We start from the raw sequence: 20,507 nt of genomic DNA, 5'->3' as shown, positions 1-20,507 counted from the left end.
AGCAATATTTCCAAGTGGAGGATTGTGTTTTCCCACAATCCTCCACTTGGAAATACACACACAAGCGCTCGTGTGTGTATCCCTCATTTTGTCCTTGTCTTCGTTGCGCTACGTTTCCTAAAATGCAAATGCACCAACTCGCCCAATTCAGCATTCTTGTGTTCCGAAATCGCATTCATTATTCCTACTGCGTGAATGAGGTAGAATAGTTGTATGTGTTAAGCATGGCTTTCTTCCTCCTCGCAGCTGACGAGAAGAAATCTGTCCAGATCGTTTGACACTCTGGTCAACATGAGGTAAGTGCATGCACTGGCATATGTTGGAGTCACGGCCCCTAAGTCGTGCGTTTTAATGCTTACACGCGTACTTTGACGTAGGCCTAACGACCGCAAAGCGCGCGCGGCTGGTTCGGACAACAGGCTCCGTTGGTTGACGGCCGCTAGTCTGGCAACCTTTCTGGTCCTCTGCATCGCCATCACGGTCTACTTCCTATATACAGGTACGTTGCTGCTAATGTTGTGGTCTGTGCGATATCTTCACCCAATAGCGCCTTTAAGAGCGCAATTTTTCTAAAGCGACCCCGGATGAGAAATCCAAGCACATCATTAATGTTCTTATTAAAATATTTATTATTTGTCTCGTGCTCTGCGTTCATTATAAAATGATAGTTTATTGTTCAGAAAGGTTGGGTTACCGCCAGTCTATTTAAACCTTCGATGATTTTGCCACAAATGATGGGTTGCCATCGTTTTGCTTTAAGTGAATACTACACCGTAGCATATCTGGGATCCGCGTTTAAATGGTGTTGATAAAAGCGCATTTCACTTGGAAAATTGGCAAGTAACGGGGATATATGTATATATTGTATATTTCTTATTTCCTCTTATGAGCACGGTGGTCTTAAAATAGCTACCGTAATCTGTTACAACAAATTCACAGGCGCAGAACGTTGTGTTGACCTGACAATGATTAATCGATTCTTGCGTTTTGTGCGTCCATCATAGAAAGCAAACTGCAGCAATGCGGTTGATAATCAGGAATTCCTACCTCTGTTCTTGGGAAGGTTTTCTTACCAGAAGAATACATTCTGCAAAACCTTTTCAGAGTACCGTTTAGCACCTCTGATGGGAACACACTTTAGAGGGGCGGTTGAAGGAAATGTCCATTGAAATTGCAATGTGCCAGGGAAATTGCACTATAAATGTATGATCTAATGGGCTAGAAGTGAAATGAATAAGTGGTGTCAGGAAAATGAGCATAGACTGAGGTACTCAAGCTACACTTTATCAGTAACTGATTGATGGATGAATTTCTGAAACCATTTAAAAATTCGATATACTGGATGGAATTCTGCAAGATGCGGTAGGTTTAAATAAATATAAGTTATCCGATCCCAACAAATGTAACTATTACTAATCGGCGTAAAGTATACACCGAATCTTTCGGATTCAATGTACCCCGAATCTTTCACTCTACTTCGAAGATGGGTACGATTAGATCGAACTTCTTTTTTTCATTTTAAATGCTCATTTATAGCCTTCAAGCGAAACCTGTGCAGTAGTTTTTTTTTTCTTTAGAAATTTTACAGTTTAAGAATTCGTGCCGGTCCGGGCATAATACATCGCATTTAATCGGCTGTCGCTGTACCTGAAAGAGGTAAGGATAGGTCGAATTTATTTTTTATTTCAAGTGCTCCTAAGGACCCTCAACCGGGGGTTTTACTGAGTGAGAAGCACGTGGGTACTCAAGTGGTATATTGCAAGAATGCGAAATATACATAGAAACGCTACAAATAGCAAAATATATATTACAATATTACGAGGTTTTACGGAACGCCTGAGGCTGAGGATTTCGTTACCAGATGGCCATAAAACAACGCTTTCGGGCCATCTGATGAATTCGATTTTTATCAACTCAGAGAGGAAAACGTTGATATCATACATTTAGGCTGTAGTACATTTCAATCTACTACCCTGATAATCCTTAAAAGCAATGAATTCATGGTCATACACGGCTGCCCATTGCGTCATGCGATGAAGGGACGATAAATGAATGACTGAGTTCTAATTCGTCGATGCATTCTGGGATGCCAAACAAGTGATGAAGCAGACATCTCTACAGTGAACTTTACACAAAGCTAGAGTAAATTAAAACTTACTCTAACACGGACCTCCTGAATATAGAACAGAGTGTCTAGAGTGTATATATCTGCTAGAATTTGCTCGATTACATTAATGCGACTGCATTTTGAATATGCCTGCAAACCTGTCTTCTTCCACTTCGAAGGGTTGAGGAATGCCTTTAGCGTCCTCTTTTTGTAGACATATCGCCTCTCAGCGCGTTGAAGAAGTTATGGGTTTGTTTAAAGAGGGCCAAGTGTGGACCAGCAGGGAACGGTGCAGTGGTTAGTGGGATATAATCATTAATTCTTAGTTTCCGCACGCATAACAGCACTTTTCACGGCGAATTTTGGCGATCATAGTCCATTCCTTTTCCAGACAACTTTGCGACCGCATTTTTTGTTTTCTAGGTTCATCGCGAACGACAAGTAAGTGTTAATCCGATTTTTTGTTAAAGTAAGTATTTGGATTACGGGCGTTCGGTCGGGCTGCTGTAAGCGTAAGAAGGCATACTTAAAACAATATTTTCCACGAGACTATTCGACCCCGACGGGCAGGTGTCTTGAACAGTGTACTCATAGCATGAACGCTAAATTTGGTGCAGTGCGTACTGACTTGTGATTTCAGGGAAGCAAAGTACAGGTTACAAAAACAAAGCAGATACGGCAACGACAGCAAGAAATAAGGGATGAATATCGTTTCGGCTTAATTACCGTTTAATTATTTATTGACCTCAACATTTTAGCAATAACACGGCTTGAAAATGCGCGCACACAGAACATGAAATACGAAGAAAAATTAAATTGCAAGTTGAATTAGTGCCATAAAAGAAACAAAACAGTTTGAAAACGATATCATATAAATACAAAATTCAGGCAGTAGTTGTTAGCTATCGCAATAGCGCACGCTAAATAAATATATTTTTTATTAACAACAGCAGGGACACGACTTGTCTTCTCTGTCAGCGCACTTATTCCATCGAAGGTTCTTTTAGAAACAGAAAGAAAATGTTCCTAAATTATTTCTCTAGTAACAGCTGCATGAACTACAGCGAAAATAGTAGCAACATTTTTTAAAAAGGCGAAATAATTTTCTTTTGGCAAGTTCCTTGCTGTTTCGCGTATTTGGACTTCAGTGGCTTGAAACAGAACTTGCTGCTTGCACTCAATCTTCTTGAACGCCTTTTTTTTAGATCACGCACAGCGACTGAAGCAGCCGCTGCCTGGAAGCGCCTCAAGTACGTGCTATTTATCATCATCATCATCATCATCATCATCATCATCATCATCATCATCATCATCATCATCATCATCATCATCATCATCATCATCCAGACTATATCCACTGCAGGCCGAAGGCCTCTCCCATATTCCTCCAATTAACCCGGTCCTGTGCTAGTAGCATTCACTTGACCCCTGCGAATTTGTCCAACCTCATCCGCCCACCTAACTTACTGCCGCCCTCTGCTACGCTTTCCTTCCCTGCCTTACAGTGCTCGCGCAGACCTTGAGTTGGACTCCGCTGAACAGATAAAATTTACAGCTGATTATAATTGTAGAATGAAGGTTTAATAAGCAAAGCAGAAAGAGGAATGAAGTTACGCACGGTGTCAGGAACAGATACTGAGCACAGAGAAGCTTCTTGCCGCTGTTTATAATGAAACCGGATCCATGCTGTAAATGTTTCATCACGTACAGGGGTAGTCAAAAGTTTCTAGGCCACAGGATCTGTTCCTGGTTGGCATATTCTGGCACTTGAAATCCCATTAAAACTATGAGTTATCTCAGAGGTTAGAATAATGCTTCTACTCTCCACACATATTTTGAGATTTGAGGGCGTCGTGTACCTGCCTTACTATATAACTCAGAAGCAGACTTTGTGGCCTCGGAAGTTTAGACAACCGTGCTGTACCTGTTACGCGGACTTCGCGGTGCTCGATTTCAGGTAAGAGTTGTTACCCGTCGACGTTCCAATAGGCGCAAGCCACCCGCTGCTCTCGTGTTCGGCTTTCTTCTAGTGAAATGCATGACAAAAAAAGCAGTCTTTGACTTCATCTTGGGCAGGCAGAGTAGGTTAGTAGTGAGGCCGCTTGGCCAGGAGGTCGTCACGCCATTAAAGGAAATGAAAATAATCAATACATTGCTGGATGAGCAATGGAGAAGAAGGTAATGAGGGCGGTCCAGGTACGACAGGAATACAGGATGCATACAGCTATTAATGATTGCGCCAGGCTTTGAAGTATCAGACCTACCCGTACTGACTCTTCGAAATATACTCTAGCATTAAAAACGTCCATGTGTGTGTGTGTGTGTGTGTGTGTGTGTGTGTGTGTGTGTGTGTGTGTGTGTGTGTGTGTATGTGTGTGTGTGTGTGTGCCGGGAAAACTTTTTCAGCATATGGTATGCTATTATAGTGTTTTTCATCCTGGTCAAAACTTTTTTCTTTACTAAGAAATGCTCTTTCAGGCCAAACACAGCTTTTCTAAATCATGGCAGTCTTCACTTAAACCATACACTCTCTTATTTCGAAACCATTGGGTAGCGTCTCTCGCCAACGCCTCGCGTCTGTCCCTTTACTATCTTATGTTATCTTAGAAATACGGCTTTTTAACTACCAGCTATCCGCATACAAACATTTAAGGTTCTTAGAGTAACTTATGGAGTCCCCTAGTGATAGGTCTGGTTGCTGGTTTGGTTTTGGGAGTTAGCTGGTCCCAAAATGACTCCTGCGATAAGAGGCGCCTTTGGTGAGGGTTTTCTAATAATTTAGACCACCCAGTATTTCCTTAACGTGCATTGACATCGCACAGTACATAGGAACTTTGTGAGTTAGCCTCTATCGTAACACGGTTGCAAGCGGCCTAGATCAAACTCATGTCGCCCGGCCCAGGAGCCGAACGCTCTATCCCCTAGGCCACTACGGCGGGACCTGGGCATGTGTTCTTTCTGCGGTAGTCATGTTAATTTTTGCCAAGGACTTGTCATATTTTATTTTGATTATATTTCCTCTTTGTAAGGCCGATTCCATCGTTCATCGCCACATCAAAGGTAGCGTTGGTCAGGAAATATTGCAATCTTGAAGTGTTACATTTCCGACATTATTTTTAATATTTTTATTTCTTTTATTTTTGACAGTGCATTTTATCTGATTCTTTTCTAATGTTATGTACTTTTCCTTATATAATATACATTAATGCTCAACGTCCCTGCCCCTCTTCCCACGTATGCACATGACGGGACTTTAAAGGTTTATTGCATGATTATATAATGAGTATTTTCATATCAATTGCAAGAGCCTTCGCTAACATCCTTTCACGCGTGAATGCATGGAGAGCTCAATACCCCAGACAACATTCAGCCTCCTTACTACGATTTGGAGTTGTAAGAAGGGGTTCCTTTTACAATGGTTGGACACTTTTCTTTTTCTTTTTTTCAGCTCACCTCCCCATCGAGGAGAGAGCCGAACCAGGTCACAAAGGTGAATTTGCGGTGATAATTCGCATTACAAATCCAATGCATCAGAGTAGGCATTGCGCATCAAGCTGGGAATACAGAATGAATAAAACGATGGTTGAATACGCATGGCTGCGAATTAATGTGAACATTAATGACTACGCTGAGTGCTATGAATTGCCGCATGACTGTTGATATCTGCTCAATATTTGGCTGTTGAATGAATGAACGAATGAATGAATGTTTATTCCGCTTTTGTCGTACAAAAAGCGGATCAGATCACGTTCAGATCACGTGATCTCTGCGAGCAGTGTTTGTGCATTCTTGCCGCCCATGTCACGACATTGTACCGTGCGCTTGATAGTAAAGATTTTCCGATGGCCGTCATGATGTTCTGATTTAGTGCTAACCTACGCGCCTTTATAGGCTTTATGGCAGTCATATGTTTCAATTGCCGCGCACAAAAACAAAATCAGGCGGATAACCCCTTGCAGTACAAAACATTGCCCTGAAATTGAAATTTGGTGATTGGAAACTCATCGACTTTCAAGTAGATGTTTTGTGGGCAATGGAAAATCAATACTGTGATTCTGTAGTGTAGATACCGAAGATATCGGTCGGAACACTGTTCTGTGTTGTGGCCTTTTTACTGCATACCAAAGCGCTGCTATGAGCTGTCTTAGGCAAAGACTATACTCATTTTCCGCAGATGAAGAACTCCAGCCTCTGGAAAAGAAGTGGGTGGTTTATCGTAAGTATATATTTGCTGGTAAAGTAGTATTGATTGCATTTTGTGGAGTTTATTTGCCTTCAGGCATCAACAAGTAGAATATTAATTAAAGCCAACCGCATACCATTGTACTATCTATTCTGAATCGTGATAATATTATACAGTTATACACCATCCATCTACCTGCTGAGCTGGTTAAGACCATAATTGAGTTTTGAAAACAAAATATGCATAAAAAAAGAATAGCGAGGCGTAGAAGAATGCAAATCTAAGTTTTCGAGTATTGCTCATATTTGTTTGAAAAACGGTAAATTATTGTAGCATTCTTTTCTGAACATGATATGGAATGGCCGGATCTTAATTCGTAGCAAAATTATGCTTTTAGTGTTTGCCCTGCTCACTCCAATTGAGCAGTTAGGATTGTTATAAAAAGCCTTTTGTTTGCCTCTTTCGCAATTACTGCGGAGACAACAGCAGAATTAGTAGAATACTGCCATGGTCGTATTGATTACAATGACCCAATCTTTAGTCGCAGAAAAATTTTGCTTTAACGTTTGTCCTACTCTCGTATCTAGTGGTGAGGACAACTATATATAAAATAATCGGGGTACATTTTTGAAAGAAAATAGCAAAATATTCAAATGTCCCGGGAGATGACCCGCCGATGTTTTGTGATGGTGCAATGTTATGCTAATACAAAAAAATTGTGCTCAAGTATGAATTACCACTGAAAAAAAAAAAATGTGTCTGTTCCTAATTTTTTTTCGGTATGTGTTATAACGCGGTCAAGTCTTTTAACCACAGCGCTCAAGAAGCTAAGGGGATCAACATTCACCTGAGCCCTCTTCTAGGGCCTCTGTCTTAGTCTGAGTCACTATGAAACTTAAACGCCATAAGCTAAAACAAACTATTTGACATTTGTGGGTCTTGTGCTGCCTGTCGTGCTTTTTTTTTTGTGACAAGCACCCATGGAAGCAGTGTTCCTGCGTTCGTCCTTATCGGCGTCAATGCTTAGATGTCTCTGTTCTACGGTTGTTATACTGCGAGATACTGAAAGACTTCGCAACGACCACTCATCCGAGAAGTGTGGGCCACTGTCCAGGGAAGGCCCTTTTAAGCAAAGGAGCCCAGTGTTTCGATCAGGTACCGGAGATAGTCTGTGCAAAATGCTACAGTGACACGCGCGCCGCAAAGCATCGAAAATACAATTCCAAGCTCTCTCATGCTCTCCTCCGGGAAGCCAGCTTCCCCGTTTCCTGCGCTGGCCCGACGGGCCACAGCAATGACGTAGGTACCGCGAACGATGTCCATTGGTCCGTCTCGCTGACTGACGGGAGAAGGATGGGTGTCTACCGCTCGCAGCGCGCTTTTCCCTCGCCACGGCCAGTCTGAATCCAGAGGCGCGCGCTCCCTCGACCGTTTTTTTTTTCGCGCTCGCGGAGAGCCACGCCCCACCTCCCGCCAAACGCGGAGGAGGAAGGGGAATTTGTATTGCGGAGGCTAGACGACCTCGGGCAGGAGAGTGAAAAACCTTTGCGAGGGAACGGAAGGAGAGAGGCATGGCAAAATCGGGTGATTGCGGTGGCTGTAACTGCGTTATTAGTTACTCTTTTCAAAAACATTTTGCGGCCTTGCGTTCTAGGGGCCAAGTCTCACAGTCCCCGGGGAAGAAAATATTTTCGACCGGAGGGTGGACAGTGGGCCTTTAAGTAACAGCTGTAAGCCCCGTGTTTTCTAGCAAGTTGGTGTGAAACTCTCTTTATTGAATCGCATTTTGATGGCCGGGTAAAGGAATAAGAACTTCGGTACAAACTGGCGAAGTTGCTCAAGTGGGCCAGTTGATTGGTGGGGAGGTCCTGTATCTATTGAACATGTCGCCGCATACGTTAACCATAAAGTAACACCATAATTGTTTTATTCTTCCAAAAGATGACGCACCTATCCGGGTGACGCCCAACGTGCTACTATGCGGCACCGACGGGCGAGGACCTGCGAAGCTGGCGGCGGCTCTGGACGAGTACTGTACGCACGTCATTTACACTGGACCGCTGGCCATCAGGCGCACGCCGGGCAACGGAAGGCTTTATGTGCAGGCCCACGGTGAGCGCCTATAGCCGTGGCACACCATAGACACGCCTCAGTCGTTGTTACGCTCCCGCATAATTTTAATGTGCTGAGAAGAACACACGTAGGACCACCTAAGCCGAGCATCGGGCTTTTGTGTGCCCTCGTCCTGATTGGCTAAATTGCTTCATGATGTCATCAGTGCTAATGGTATCATTAGGCGTTGTCATCGCAACCTATACCTTAGGAACCTACACTCGGTGGTCGCAGCACCTACCTATTTGAAGCTCACAGCCTCAAAAATCCCGAGAATGTACCTTACAAGCGATAGTTGGCAGGTGATAAGGACGGGCACTGATTGGTTGGTGGTTGATGTGACGTCACCAGACTAGGTATTATTTTAGAGTTGCATTGAGCTAGCAGCTTGGGCAGCTTTTTCGATATGGAAAGATGTGATGAGAATAGAACACCGTCGAACGTCGTGTGCCGTTGCTCTGGCTGGCTAAGCTGTTTCTTGCTGGTTCTCACATGACTAATTCAAAGTAAGGCCGGTACAGCTAAGCCTATGACTGACCAATGAGTGACCATCACCTTTTTGTAGCCTTGATTTACCCCCTGACGCTGACTTGGACCATGAGCCAAACGAGTACTTTTTAGAACACTGCCTCTGACGTAACCGGGTTATGACTCTCCTAATTTTTCTATGAACGGCTTTAGAGAATTCTGTGCACACATTGTTTTATTACGATATTGTTCGATTACGCAAAGCGGCCGTTTACTGGGGATGAAAGTGCCCGTTAGAGCCCCCAAGTGGTCGGATTTACCGCACTGGAGCCATGCACTACGGCGTCTTTCATATCGGATGTTAAGCCCTATATTCCCCTATTTAAGGTTTCAACCCCCATTTTCCGCATGCCGTACCTATTGCGGCCTATTTCGGCACAGGAGGAGATGGAAATATCCTTTAGCCTGCAGGAACTCTGCTTCAAAGTTGTCTCCAAAAATATCCGCTTGTGTACCGCGATCAAAATGCAGATTTGATTATTCGATAGGCGTACACCGCTTTCCATGGCCACGCTCGTGGCTTACGGCCTCAACTGTGCAATAGCTGACCCTTATCTGCTATTTTATCCAGACGAGGAAGGGTACCGCGTGTTCAGCGGCCTGACCAAGACGCACGAGCGGTACCTGTCGTTCCGCTGGAGTTCGGCCACGTGGAACGAGGGAGACGTGCTGCAGACGCTGGTCGCCTACCTGCGCTATTACAGGTTGCGCGGAATCGAGCTCGTCATGGGCAGCCACGAGCAGAGGACCAAGCTAGTACGATTCTGCAAGGCAAGTTATATGCTTTTCAGCGGGATCAGACACATAGCTAGATATAGGCTGAACGGAAATGTGATTGGCGAGTGACATGAAACGCAGGCAAAGCAGTGAAAAAAAAAAATTGGGTGATTTTAATTCCGCCCTACACTTGTTGCTTCCTTGGTCAACCGTGCAGAAATTTGTACAGAAGATGAGGACCAACGAGAGTCTCATCATCAAGTTGGAGAAGTCGGTGGAACTCAGCAAGGGCCTGTTTAAAAGGCTGGCAAGGCAAGGATACTTCTTTTTCGTTGCCACTAAGCTCGTTGCCAGACTTCATATAAAACCTTGGTGGTAGCGTAGATGTGCAGGAGTTTTGTCATCGAGAAGCAATCGTAACATTCAGAGTTATCCATATGTTTAGGTGGAACAAGCCAGCCCCGTACTGTTCTCCCGAGTTTGTTCAAATTGTAACTGCTTTTGTCAGGAGAACCTACGCTATAGTAAGAATATGTTTACGGGCGAAATCAACACTTTAAGCTAGGAGGCAGACTTTACGGGCTGGAGGCCTTAGAATTATTTTCGAAGGTTTTGTGTCTTTCAACGTGCAACAACATTTCAGAATACGAGAAAGTTTGCATTCCACCTCGATCGGTATGTGACCACCGCGGCCGGAAGATGTAGTCATTTGAGAAGAGCGATAACAGGATGTCGCCTCTTGTCACTGCAGACCCATGCATGCATTGCCATTCAATCCCGCTTAAGATTATAGTGGGAGTACTAATGGTCGTCTAGCCAAATGAACGGTACCCAAGAACATCCCCTATGTCGTGGCAAACGTGAACCGAACTACAATGTGCAGCTTCTGCAAAGGTGAAGTTGACATGTTTAGGAAAGTTTATTTACATATGTACAATTGATTGGTTCTACAACACATAAACTTCCACTCTAGAGATTCGCACAAAGAATCGCACTTGGTAGGGGAAGCGAGAATAGGAAAAAAGCACATGAGCACACAGGAATGACATAATAAGGTTTTGATGTAGGTATTGCACAAAAAGACGGCGTCAAGGAGGACGCAAAATCTCCAATTCGGCTTAAACCGCTAGTTGAGACGGTTGAAGAACTCATTTTTAGGCGGAAAGAAACTTAACAGGCGGTGAAGCGCGCTAGAGAAGAGATCGTCAAATTTAGGTGCTTTCAGTTAACAAGAAATGATTTGAGCCCACGGTGGGTTTTTTTCTTTAGCATTTCGTAGCCTTAAAAATGTCACTGTCGCGGCCAAAGAGCAGTCCGCTCGTGCGGCGCCAGCACTCTATCTTCAGGTGTATACTATGAGGATCTGATTAATTTGTAGGTAAGCTATTTCCCGCATGCAAAACGAGTCGATACCTGGACACTCTTTGAGGGAAAATCAGTATGTCAAGTGGTGGTCGTGCGAACCCTCTTGCCTCAATCTTCAGGACTTGAAAGTTTTTTATTGAACTCCATCTCGCTTGCGCAGCCTTCCCGTGTTCCTTATACTGGAGACGCAAGTAGTGAAGATGTCCGGGCTGCAGGCAAGGCGTTTCCCGAACGCATACCAGCCTTTCCACGGTTCACACAAAAAGGATGTCTACATGGTGAGCGGCGCTACTTCACGAAGCTCATGTGGAACGTTCCATTTGGAAAAGTAATGTAGCCTCTCAGTTGTCTTACTATGCTGCGTGTGCGTGGTTCACTGCCATGCTCCTGGGCTTCAAAAACACGGAGCCAGTATGGCCTCTTGCTAAAGGTATCGACCCGCCATCATTACAATCTTTATATCTTGGGATGCCTGATACGCGCGAAGCTTGGAAGATGCATGTGACACGTGCTATGTGTCGAAGATTCGCGCATGCGCTTGCAAGCGAAATGAAGTGGAGGAAGACGGGGTTAGGAGAGAGGGACGGGAAGGGATCTGAGCGCATTGTGGCAGCCAAGGTAAATGTAGACGCCGAATTTCCGAGCCTTCATTTCACATTTGTGTAGAACCCTCCGGGAGATTAGCGGAAAGTCCGACATGGAAGCAATCGGGGATATTCGGACGCCCTCATAAAGCTCGATACATCAGCTTCACAAAATAAAACTCGAGAGCAGGGCGCTCCAAAATAGATTCCGGCCGAGATATCGTCCACTGAAGACGCTACAAAAGAGGGCGATGTGAAAACCGAAGAATTCGTCTCCAGTGTCATGGAACAGCAGCAAGAATATACCGGATGTCCCAGCTAACTTGAACCAAGGGTTAAAAAATAAAATATGTGAGGTGGGTCAGGTAAACCATTTTCATACAACTGCCAGTCGCCTTGCGCACCACAGGCAATGTTTTGTTTTGAAATTAATTAGGTAATTATGTTAATTTTTCTAATTTACTACATAATAACTTAAGGCCATAAATGGGAATTAGAAAGTTGGAGAACACCTTCAGAAACCCCCATTTCATTAATTGCGATAAAGAAAGCGTCACGTGTATCTTTTTTTCCAAGATCAAAAGAAAGCCCGCGAAACACAAAATCACGTGACTAGCGCATTCACGCGAAACGATTGTGGTGCTCTCAGTGGTGGTTTCATTGAGCGAAATGAGCTGCGGCCGTGTCTCTTCGGCCCCGTTGCAGGGGCAGGCCGATATGGTTGCGGTAGTTTCTTCGCCAGCGTCAGACAGCCGGCGCAGGTGACTGTGCAAGTAGCAGCGAGCGCGGCGAGCCTTCGCCACCGAAAAGGATCAGCCACTGAGCCTGCGCGTACAGGCTTGGGTAAAGGGGCGAGACGACATCATGTGACTCGGTTCAGATTCGCGCTCGCACCTTCATTTGCTGGTACTTTATCGCCATCCACCTGTCGTGACGTAGCTGCTGGGGTGGGGGTGCGCAGGCCTTGTCAAGGTCTCGGTGGTTACGGGCAAGCTCGCTCTAACCATCGCCAACATGGTAGCTTGCCTCTGCAACGGGACCTTCGAGTGACGGCCGCAGCTGATTTCGTTCGCTCAAATCACGACTGAGAGTACCACAATCGTGGCGCTCAAATGCTCTAGTCACGTGATTTTACTTGTATTTCGCGGACTTTCTTTTGAGCTTGGAAAAATGAATACACTTGGTATTTTCTTGATCTCAATTAATGGAATGGGGGTTTCTGTAGGTGCTCTCCAACTCTCCAATACATATTCATAGTCTAAAGTCAATATTTAGTAAATTAGAAAAATTAACATAATTAGCTAATTAGATAAGAGCAGAACAAAAAATTGCCTGTGGTGCGCAAGCTGGTTGGCAGTTGTATGAAACGGGTTTTCCTGGCCTACCTCAAATATTTTAATTTTTGACCCTTGGTTCAAGTTAGCTGGGACAACCGGCTTATTCGTGCTACGATTTTGAGAAACGATGGGCTGACGGATGATGCCATCAATTTCAGTACCGTTGAAGCTATACTATCTTATGCAGCACTCTAGATTTGAGAACAGGTTGCCACACACTTTATCAGACATGCGAAAAGTGCAATTAAATTTTGTGTACTACAGTGTTTTTACCAAACTCTTTAACTGCATCCCATTGAGAGCGAACGATTAGATGACGCTTTTCGAGGGACATGCACTATAGACGTGAATTTCTTCGGTGTATAGATTAAGTGTGGCAATAGGTATGTAGCGTGATCGCTTGCGAGCGAAACTCACATGTGCAAGTTAGAAGTCACAATATTTATACTGTGTTTAAAGAAAACTGACTTTCCGAGTGCCCTTTGGTGGTTGAACCGCTGCAACTTATTCGTTTGCCCTATGCTCTCTGACATTGCTTTCGCGGTCACGCAGCGGTACCGGTTGTGGAAGGTGCACCCATGGCGACGCCACCTGCACCTGGACAACGTATGCTTCACCATCTCAATGGCGGTCATCAAGGCACGCAAGACAGCCGCCAAGAATAGCGTGCTCGAGTACTCTTACACGAACCTTAAAGAGGTGTGTGAACCTTTCACTCTTATCCTGCTGCAGAGAGAGTCATTGGTAGCACTGAAGTATTTAGTCATGTACAGCTCGACTCGTTTTTTCAGAGTGATGGAGCCCAAAGTCAGAGGTCGACTAATACACGGATAATGGCCTTGGCAGTTCAGAAACCCGGCTGCAAGCGAGAAAAAAGAATGGAACGAGTAATGTAAATGATGCTACGGTAAAATGCATAGATTTCCAGCACCCCTTTGAGATGTTTCGCACTATAGCATTTGATGTCACTGTTAATCTCGCGATATAGCTTCTTTTTTTATACAGCAATTTAAATGATGTTGGGGATGCCAAGGGTGGCGATATGCACGGAGCGCTAGCGCGGCGGCCATACCAGTTAGTACTGATGCCTGCAGCGCTTTCTGCCCTCTTCTCTTTCAAACTGGGAACGGTAGTAGGAAGGAGTCGTGCTGCCTTGTCGATGAAAAATAAAGAAAATAATCCTGAGCGCAAGACACTCAATGTTTAAGCAACACAGACAGCAAGGTTGAAGTAATCATGCAGTTAGATACTGCATGATACTGCATGAGATACTGCGCGACTGCCCGTCGCGAATGCAGCGATACTGCATTTTCGCGAGTCTTAGCACGGGCCCGGTGAGTACTGCCGACGTCAGGGACAGCAAGGCTACAGACGTTGCCTTACAGACAAAGCTCCCCTTTTAACTCGGAGTGCAGATGCACTGTCTCCATAGTGATGAGTTTGTTTCGGGTGGCGCTGCGGCTACCATCTTCTTTAATGCTGCACTGTGTTAAAAGCTTATACTTGATAATTTTCTTTTTCATGCCTCTCTTTGAGTTTGTTTTCGCGCGGCGCGCGCGCGCGCATTCACGCACACACACACGCACACGACCACGCACGCACGCACACACACACACACACGACCACGCACACACGCGCGCGCGCACACACACACACACACACACACACACGCACACGCACACGCACACGCACACACACGCACACGCACACGCACACGCACACGCACACGCACACGCACACGCACACACACACACACGTACGCACGCGTGCACGCTCGCACACACACACCTCCATGATCACCGCACTAAAAAGAACTGTTGCGTAACCTAGCCTCTGGCTTCCGCTAACATATCGATGAACGCCGATAACTTACGGAATTGGTCTGGGGATGGCGACACTTCTACTCATTTTTTTCCGCTCTTTCTAGCTTATACAGCTATCTGCCTGTGGACATCGCTAGGTAATCGAACAATTCAGACCAACTTCAGTTTGTCGCCAGTGTTCTTTTCATGGCAGTTTGCGGTTCTGATCTTGTCTTGGTCGACCTACACGACGTTACAAACTTGCTTTTGCTTAACAAAACTTGAAGATAGATCAGTGCATTGCAACTTGACGAAAGGTAAAAGCGCACAGGAAGACGCGTGTCCTCTGTCTTCTCTCGAGTGTGTGTCTTCCTGTGCGCTTTTACCTTTAGTTATGTTCCCTTTGCTTCTCAGTCTGTAATGTCAGGGAGCCTACTTGTGTTATATATCGGACAATACGCAAATAAATATGATATGCCCAGTGTGGGAAGTGGCGACTGACGAGAAATACGGAGTGGGTTTAGTCAACCTGACATGCTGCAGGGCTCCCTTAAGACAACCACCATGATTTCAGGGTCACGGGTTCTTTTGCGTACATTGTAGTGCTCATGAACTCTTGAAACAAATGCCAGTATGACGCGCTTGAAAGAAAATCCTTGTAGAGCTGTGACACTAACTTTAACTGTAATTGGTTTTATTATGAAAGCATGACCATTAAATTCGAGTGCCATATGTGTCATCCTTTACTACGGCAATGCAGGTCGTAGATAATGCAGGATAGGTACTGACTGTTTTTTATGAATGTGTCTCTAACGAAAGACATCGAACTACACTGATAGTGGCGTGGGACGGAGGATTCCTGGTATTTTCTACCACATTGTGGCAAGTGGTCCCCGTGGGTTCGCTACACGTGACACATCTGCAGTGGCCAACAACAGTAACGACGGAGCTGCCACGCTTGACGCACCAGGAGTTATACCATTCCCTCTCTATGTGTCATGTCTCATGTCGTGCCTTTTCCGCTTGCCGCGGCAACTCTATGGCCGTGGCCACTTACCATCTAGGTATGGAAACGTTGCACGATTCAGTGTCGTATAGAAAATTAGGGTTTAAGACGCTTCTGTTCTGGAAAGATAACAGCGCCTTGCAGGTACTGTGGTACGGTATGGATGTGTCTGTTAAGTTTGTTCACCAATTGCATCGGGAGAATACGCAGCTAGAGACGCCAGTCATGGATGGCTTCATCACATCTCGCTATAGGGTTGCGACGAAGAGGCTAAACAACATTTTTTTAACTAACTAGAGCGTATACATCTACCTCATGTCTTATGCCAAAGTTGCGACGAAGTTCACTGAGGGTATAGCGACCCAAAAGTGATGTGGCGCACCCTCGGTACCGCAGGCCTGTCAGCAGAGTGGTATGACGAAAGGCATCGACTGGAAGGCGATGTCACGGTACCGCGAGAACAGGACGCTCTACTACGCCTACGACAACAAGCAGACCTTTATCAACAAGGTAGGAATACGCACATGGCTCGAAACATTTCGCTTACTTTCTTGAGGTTTAATAGAAAATGAAACAGCAAGGATCTGGCGCAAAAAAAGACAGGACTAAGCAACGGTTTAGCTTTGCTAAGTCCGGATATATATATATATATATATATATATATATATATATATATATATATATATATATATATATATATATATATATATATAACAGTGCGGAAGAAAGCACTATGAACCAGAAATTATATTATTATAAAGTAGACTGACACACATTTATAAACATAAGGTTTTACTGCCGTTTCGACTGGGGACCAGTCTTCACCAGTTTGGTGAAACTGGTGAAGACTGGTCCCCAGTCGAAACGTCAGTAAAACCTTATGTATTTAAGCGTGTGTCAGTCTATATATATATATATATATATATATATATATATATATATATATATATATATATATATGCAGAAACATTGTTTACCACTCGTCTTGCTGAGTTTCGCTTCGTTAAGATTTGCTTTCCACGTATTGTCATGTTTAGCTGAGCATAAACCGGGTGCTTTAGCCCTTTATTATGGAGAAGGTCTTTTTAAGGTCTACATTGCAATTCTCCTGCAATTCTCCTGCAATTCTCCTGAGGTATTCTTGCAATTGCAAGAATACCTCAGTAATCTGCGATTTGCTGATGACATTGCCTTGCTAAGCAACTCGGGTGATGAGCTGCAAATAATGATTGATGACTTAGACAGGAAAAGTAGAAAGGTAGGCTTGAAAATCAATATGCAGAAGACTAAGGTAATGTTCAACAGCCTCGGGAAAGAACAGCAGTTTACATTAGGTAGCGAAATACTGGAAGTAGTAGGCGAATATGTCTACTTCGGACAGGTAGTAACCGCAGATCCGGATCATGAAAAGGAAATAACAAGAAGAATCAGATTGGGATGGAGCGCATTTGGCAAGCACTCGCAGATTATGACTAGCAGCTTACCGGTATCGCTCAAGAGGAAAGTATACAACAGTTGCATCTTGCCTGTACTCACCTATGGGGCTGAAACGTGGAGGCTAACCAAGAGACTTCTACTTAAGTTGAGGACAACCCAGAGGGCTATGGAACGAAAAATGGTAGGGGTAACATTAAAAGATAGAAAGCGTGCAGAGTGGGTCAGAGAAATAACTCGAGTTACCCGACATTCTAGTGGAAATTAAGAAGAAGAAATGGACATGGGCAGGACATGTAGTGCGAAGAGAGGATTACAGATGGTCGCTGAGGGTAACAAACTGGATTCCAAGCGAAGGAAAGCGTAGCAGGGGGCGACAGAAAGTTAGGTGGGCGGATGAGATTAAGAAGTTCGCAGGCGTCAAGTGGATGCAGCTAGCACAGAACCGGGTTAAGTGGAGAAATATGGGAGAGGCCTTCACCCTGCAGTGGGTATAATCAGGCTGATGATAATGATGATGATGATGATGATGATGATGATGATGATTGCAATTCTGTAAGAGGAGATGATGATAAAATGTATGACATTCAAAAAGCAGTTAGAAAGACAGGCAGCTTAGCACGTCGTGAAACCGGCTACTGAGGCTGCACAACATTCTAAGGCTGTAGCCAACGTAGCTGATTTCCTTGCCGAGGCCGGGGTTAGAAACCCACTTCAGGAAGATTCCTTTCTTCGAGCGGTTGCTCGATAGAGGCGTCCCAGCCGCCCTGGCGAACTAATAGAATACGTCTAATAATGCTTGCGCATTAAAGATCAAGGAATTCGTCTGTGTGTGACTGAACGAGAGAGAGAGACAGGTGGAAGAGAGGATTCGACCAACCATTTCAGTGCCATTAAAGATCTGCCGCTGCTTATTTAGGTTGCCTTGCAAGAGATTTCGCGCCTGCTTTAATCTTCTACCTGTCATGCACTTGTTCCACTGTTAGCAAAGGTAAAGCTTTCTATCGTATACAGAACGCCATTGGGCTGCTGCAGTTAATCTATATTTTCACAGCCTAGTCTATATCAGTAAATGTCAGTGTGAACGTTATGGATGGTACTTAGTAATCAAAGTTTTCTGAATATATAGCTAAATTCACATGTTAGAGAGTTATTTAGTCATAATTTACTCCGCAAAATATATCAGACTGGATAGGTTTTCAGAGGCTGTTGTTTCTGCCCCAACCAGACGTTTGTTGCAGCGCTGTGATATTAATTACGCGAGAAAACAAAATCACTGTTTTTCTGTCTTCAGTAACTCAATTCTTTTCTGTGAAGCCTCATAGGCTATCTTTTGTACGTTAAACCGTTAATAACAACCAAGAATTGTTCATTACTAGGCGTTTTTTAGTTTTTGTGCGATTCCCCTAAAAGAGTGCTTTTCGTGTAGCCAAGTCATGTAGTCACGTAGTATGGTACCATTTGGTAGCCTGCTATATATGCGTTGTTTCTATGCGACGGCCTCGCTGCGTTGCCATTTTGAAACTATGGCTCACATGACCTTGGATTGCAGAAAACATGACCTTGAGAAACGTAACTAGCACAGCTTAATCTTAGAAAGTCACGGGCATAGATAGCGCTGGCAGGTGGTAGTCAGCAGCTGGCATGGCCGGGCACAGATTCTTCGATGGTTTGTGCGACCTACATGAGAGCACATGATATCAGAAAGACGGTAGGAGCTTCCAATTTGCACTGCTGATTTTCGGTGGAGAGGTGGAATAAGAATCAAATATCCAGTGCTCTTGAAGTCCGAGTCGGGTACGCTACTCCTAGGCCACGCAGGCACGTTCATACGGTTTGGTTGAAATGGGGCTTTATATATCTAGCAATCGCCTACGCCATCGCGTCACACCCTTAAAGGCAGAGCTCTAGTGTCTCTTGTAATTCTTTTACTGTATTTCGTGTTCTCGGCAGCTCTGGAGGCTGGCGCACGAGTTTCCTCGCTACTGCGTGGCCGTGTACGACGTCGAGAAGGACGACTTCGAAGGGGTCTGTCCCAAGAAGAGCGTCCCTCTGCTGCGCACTGTCAAGAAGCTCGTCACGGCCACGGCCAGGGCTCGGCTGGACTGACGGGCGCGCCCCCCGTGACGACACCGCGACGTTGTCGAGGTCATGTCGGGAAGTGCGCTCAGCGTGAGGGGTATCCTTCATGCAGTTGTGAGCGCGTGTATGGTTTCACGTCGCTTTTGTAAAGCAAGAAAATATCGAAACAAAAAACGTACTAGTGTTTACTTGGCGTTGCTCTGACTTTATTGATGAGTGCTGTGTCTATCACTTAATGGTTTCTGATATTGCATAACTGAAAGACCAGATATTCTTGGCCGCCTTGGCTATTTGTAGAAGCCCAATTTCACTGCTTATAACCTCTGCTTTATGAATCACAAGTGCACAACAAGCTATTCTTAAAAAACACAGCGGAACGGACAAATGACAAGCGAGTAGACAAGCAAAGCGCTTGTCACTTATCCGTTGTGCTGGCCACTTGATCTTCAAAACGTTGGTGTGACCTTGATCTTGGTAAACCTTGTTATTGGTAAATTATGCCGATGCCGCTCGTGCCTCACCGACAGAAATCGCAGGCGCCGCAATCTTCTGAAAGGGCTGTTGCGATTGGCGCCGTAACGACACTGTGAACGGACAAATTCGTGCGCGTCCATCACGTGAAACGACCTTAATGCGTACCATTATGTCACGCTAGGCGGAAAATTTGATGAATCATGAGAAGTTGATTTCATATCGTCATTCAACTAGTGCAATGTGAATTCCGGATGCGAAAAATGCGATTTTCCTTAGAGAGCATTGAATTTCTTTCGGCATTTCTAGTTTTGATGTAATTTTCACATGCATGCTCGCACAAATTTCTAGAGATTTTCATCTAGGCCACAAGTTCACATCTTCTAGCTTTGCCACCGGTGCCACTTATGGAAAAGATAGCTGTAATTGGTCATTATCACTCGATCTTAAAAGTGAACGAGTGAAAGCAAAAGAAAAACGAAAAAAAAAACGCATCAAATGATGGTATTCAACGAAAAGCGCGGGAGACTAGTACCTGCAGTAAAAGCGAAAAAGACTGCTCAGAAAAACTTTTTATTTACTTCCGGGGACTTTGGAGTGAACATTTCCGGATTTCTTGAGGCGAAAGGTAAATATTTCAAGACACTGTTATGAATATATTCACTAAAATGACCTAATGTTCAAATCTGTAGTAAAATTATGCTTTTAAAATTTTCTTATAGTCTCACCGAGTAGCTATAGGCCTTTCTTTAACACCAATCGGGTAGAAGTGTGGAATT

The 20,507-nt window shown here is 44.5% G+C and overlaps 1 protein-coding gene across 1 annotated transcript; it reads left to right on the top strand.

The window, feature by feature from the left end:
- The first annotated feature begins 304 nt into the window (after positions 1–304).
- LOC146189534 (uncharacterized) lies at positions 305–19,450 on the top strand. Its single transcript, XM_084605293.1, has 12 exons — positions 305–318; positions 378–499; positions 3,313–3,357; positions 5,556–5,597; positions 6,282–6,323; positions 8,232–8,402; positions 9,502–9,701; positions 9,865–9,959; positions 11,173–11,290; positions 13,486–13,632; positions 16,138–16,251; positions 19,129–19,450. The coding sequence occupies exons 1-12, from the start codon at positions 305–307 to the stop codon at positions 19,282–19,284; spliced, it is 1,266 nt and encodes a 421-aa protein (XP_084461419.1). The 3' UTR covers positions 19,285–19,450.
- The last annotated feature ends 1,057 nt before the right edge of the window (positions 19,451–20,507 follow it).

Source organism: Amblyomma maculatum, chromosome 5 (genome assembly GCF_055883805.1).
Source record: "Amblyomma maculatum isolate TAMU_Amacu chromosome 5, ASM5588380v1, whole genome shotgun sequence".
Classification (NCBI taxonomy): domain Eukaryota; kingdom Metazoa; phylum Arthropoda; class Arachnida; order Ixodida; family Ixodidae; genus Amblyomma; species Amblyomma maculatum.
The sequence above is the reverse complement of the archived record's forward strand: the minus strand, read 5'-3'. Positions and strand labels throughout refer to the sequence as shown.

What these genes read in the sequence shown, in the direction of transcription:
- LOC146189534 (XM_084605293.1), top strand. An exon ending in GCTTTATGTGCAGGCCCACG is followed by an intron (nt 8,403 to 9,501) that starts GTGAGCGCCTAT and finishes TATTTTATCCAG; the next exon opens with ACGAGGAAGGGTACCGCGTG. An exon ending in AGCTAGTACGATTCTGCAAG is followed by an intron (nt 9,702 to 9,864) that starts GCAAGTTATATG and finishes TCAACCGTGCAG; the next exon opens with AAATTTGTACAGAAGATGAG.